The sequence below is a fragment of the Daktulosphaira vitifoliae genome, unplaced genomic scaffold (assembly GCF_025091365.1).
Source record: "Daktulosphaira vitifoliae isolate Bord-2020 unplaced genomic scaffold, ASM2509136v1 Scaffold_2, whole genome shotgun sequence".
NCBI lineage: Eukaryota > Metazoa > Arthropoda > Insecta > Hemiptera > Phylloxeridae > Daktulosphaira > Daktulosphaira vitifoliae.
In genome coordinates, this window is record NW_026099573.1 from 5,418,892 (window position 1) to 5,422,931 (window position 4,040).

The window sequence follows — 4,040 nt, forward strand, 5'->3', positions numbered from 1 at the left end:
ACTAGGCATAACCGTGTTTTGTGAGCGGGCGGGTCGGACTAACGTTATACCTGAGGTATAAACGGCGGTAGGAATATTTACGTAAGCTGTATGACACGCGGATGGTATTGGTCAGTCAAAATAAAAATTTGTTTATATATATATATAATATTGATGACAATCACGCGTATACGGGTACGATAACTAAAAATAAATTTTTATAGGAATAGTGTTGCCGTCGTGTGGTGAGCGAGGCGTGGGGTGGGGTGACTGCGTTATGACAGTCTAGTCTCAAGGCCATAGACGACGGAATATGCGATAACGCGTGGCGCTTGGAGAGTTACATACATACATACATGCAGGTGAAACTAATATAAGCGTGTTAAAAAAGCACCGGGTTACGATGAAATCAGCCCGAAAATGATAAAAGAATTACCTAAGAAGGCGATTGTTCATCTGACACACATTTTCAATGCAATTTTGTGAACTGAATACGTTCTGAAACTTTGGAAAAAAGCTCAAGTTATAATGTTTTCAAACCAGGAAAACCATCAGAGCAGGTAACATCTTCGCTTTTTCCTTGTTTATCTAAGCTTTTTGAAAAAGTTCTTCTTAAAAAAATAAACTACTGATTGAGGAAAAATATTTTTTACCTGATCACTAATTTGACCTCCGTAACAAGCACTATACAATTGATCAGGTTCGTCAAGTTACTAACGTGATTCATCAGGCCCTTTTAGGATTATTGTAATTGGCTGGGTATTTACGTAGCAATCATTAGAACCTACACGATTTGTAGGCAACTGACGGGTTTGTTCTGAATATTTCCGGGCAGTCAGAAAAACGTTTTTCCTTATTACTTCGAGCTGTTAGATTTGATAATATTGAAACAAGGAACGTTAGAAGAACAATAGATAAGCTCTTACCTATTCGTACAGTTTTCGATGATTTTTTTCGGCGATGTAAAGAAAATTATACTGTAGGAGAGAATTGCACTATAGATGAGATGCTAGAAAGGTTTCGAGGGCGTTGCAGTTTTCGACAATATATACCAAATAAGCCAAATAAATACTGCATCAAAATTCAAGCACTCGTTAATTCTCGCTCATTTTATATGTCTAATATGGAGGTTTACGTAGGAACTCAGCCGGATGGCTATTTCAAAATTGACAATTCTCCGTCAAGTATTGTAAAACGACTAATTGCGCCGATATCAAAAACTGGCCGAAATATTACTATGGACAATTGGTACAATTCAATTCCATTGGCTAATGCGTTACTAAAAAATCATAATCTTACCGTAGTGGGCACTTTGAGAAGAAACAAAAGGAAAATTCCTCCAGTTTTTTTAGAAACTAAAAAAAGAGAGGTAAATTCGACTTTGTTTTGTTATGGATAAGACCTTTTACTTACATCTTATATTCCAAACAAAAATAAAAATGTCATTATGATATCAAGTATGCATGATCAAGGTATGATTGACCAGGAATTCGGTAACCAAAAAAAACCAGAAGTACTAATAATACTAAAGGTGGAGTGGATGTAGTAGACGAAATGAAAGGCGAGTACTCAGTGTCAAGAATTAGTTGTCGATGACCCCTATCTGTTTTTTTTTCATTGAAAATTGCTGGGATAAACAGTCAAATTATATATCGCAAAAATACAGGTAAAATGATAACTCGTCAAGAATATTTAAAAACTTTGGGACAAGAGCTCACTAATCCATACATGATAAAACGTCTCGAACAGCCATATTTATCATTCTGTCTTCGATAACAAATAATAAAAATGACTGGATGTACTTCACAAAAAAATAAAGAAAGTCTGAATCCAGATATTTCGACGAGTGATCAACAAATCAGATGTAATATTTGTCCAATAAGAAAAAATCGCTTTACAAAAGTACCATTATAAAGATATTTATTTAGACAAAATATTATTGTTATTCGATAGTATGAATATTCATATATTATACATTATATTATTAGCTTCGATGCGAAACTGAGAAGGTATTGTTTTTACTAAGATGTGTTTTTTTTTGTCTGTTACCACTTTTTCTTAGCTCTCACTGGACGGATTTCTTACGACGTTACGTCAAAAGATCACATATCGTATCTAGTCGAAGACATTACTCTCAAAAATTGAAAAAAATTTCGTCGTTCCTCGTAAATGGGGGAAATCTCCAAAAATATTACAAATTTAAAAATCGCTAATTTTCGAAATTTTTTTTGATAAAACTGTCATAACTTTTTCAAAAATAAACAAAATCAAAATAATTTTTTTTTATAGATGCTTGATATCTTTACCTATCATTTGGTATATTTTTTGTTATAAATTTGATCCTTTACCTCCCCACAGGGGGGATTTAAAATAACAACTTTATCACAAAAATTAACTTTTGAAAGTATTCCGGAAGAAGGTCTAACACTTTTATATATATCTTAAATTAAAGCTAATGTAATATACTTTATTATGGAAAACAAAAATTTCGGACTTTATTTTGTCTTCACGGTGAAAACAGACATCAAAGTGGGGTGGCGGCACAGTGGGGTCGTGGCATAGTTGATAGATATGGCAGTATAGATGAAATCTGACAGTGATTAAAATCACTATCATAAGAAACGCTTCGATGCAAATCTGTAGATAGTGTTTAATTTAAAAAAAAAAATTTGTTAAAATAGCATATTTTTGAATATGGTAGCCATTTGCGCATAGAAGATAGGTCGTCGGGACAAATTTTTTTTTTCATTTTATAGTACATAAAAAAAGTTTTAATTTGATATATGTTTAAAGGACGCAGTATTTCTAGAACATTTTCAAAAATTAAGTTGAAAAAGTTAGTTTTTGGAAAAAAGTTGCTATTTTAAATCCCCCCCAATGAGCAGGTAAAGTGATAGATTTTCAAAAAATGATATCAAATGAAAGGTAAATATCTATGGTTTTAGTATAAAAAAAATTTATGTTGATTTGTTGATTTTTCAAAAAGTTATTGAAGTTTTAAGAAAAAAAATTACAAAATATACTGATTTTTAAATTTGTAATTTTTTTGGATTTTTCCCCCATTTTCAGGGAACGAGGGAATTTTTTTCAANATTTTTAAATTTGTAATTTTTTTGGATATTTCCCCCATTTGCGGGGAACGAGGGAATTTTTTTCAATTTTTAAGGGTAATGTCTTCAACTAGATACGATTTGTGATCTTTTGACGTATTTTTAAAAGAAATCGGTCCAGTGAGAGCTGAGAAAAAGTGGCAACAGACATAAAAAAAAAAAAAACACATCATGGTAAAATTAAGCTTTTTAATTAATTAATTTTTAATTAATTCGCATCGAAGCTAAAAAATACGATTTATGTAAAAAAATTCTTTTATATATTTTTAATTTTATAATGCTATAACTTATTGAAAAGTGTATGGATCAATACAATTTTTTTTATGAGAAATAATTTTTATATCCCTCTTTTATTCGACATACTTTTAGCTTCGATGCGAAGCTGAGAAGGTATTTTTTTTACCATGATGTGTTTATTTTTTTTTTTTTTTTTTTTGTGTCTGTCACTACTTTTTCTCAGCTCTCACTGGACCGATTTCTTTTAACAATACGTCAAAAGATCACAAATTGTATCTAGTTGAAGACATTACCCTTAAAAATTTAAAAATTTTCCCTCGTTCCCCGCAAATGGGGGAAATATCCAAAAAAATTACAAATTTAAAAATCGACAAATTTTGTCATTTTTTTCACTTTTTTTTCTTAAAACTTCCATAACTTTGTCAAAAATCAACAAATCAACATAATTTTTTTTTAAACTAAAACCTTAGATATTTTCCTTTCATATGATATAATTTTTTTGAAAATTTAACACTTAACCTGCTCATGGGGGGGATTTAAAATTGCAACTTTTTTACAAAAACTAAACTTTTTCAACTTAATTTTTGAAAATGTTCCGGAAATACTGCTNTAACTTTTTCAACTTAATTGTTGAAAATGTTCCGGAAATACTGCGTCCTTTAAACATATATCAAATTAAAGCTTATTTTATGTATTATGAAATGAAAAAAAAAA

The 4,040-nt window shown here is 30.6% G+C and overlaps 1 protein-coding gene across 2 annotated transcripts in view; it reads left to right on the top strand.

Moving 5' to 3' along the window:
- Positions 1–1,591: 1,591 nt before the first annotated feature.
- Positions 1,592–4,040, top strand: part of LOC126898858 (uncharacterized) — a 14,037-nt gene continuing 11,588 nt past the window's right edge. For both annotated transcript variants that reach the window (XM_050673264.1, XM_050673265.1), the window contains exon 1: positions 1,592–1,881. In XM_050673264.1, the coding sequence (XP_050529221.1) occupies positions 1,768–1,881 (114 nt within the window). In that variant the 5' untranslated portion in view covers positions 1,592–1,767. The remainder of the gene's footprint in view (positions 1,882–4,040) is intronic.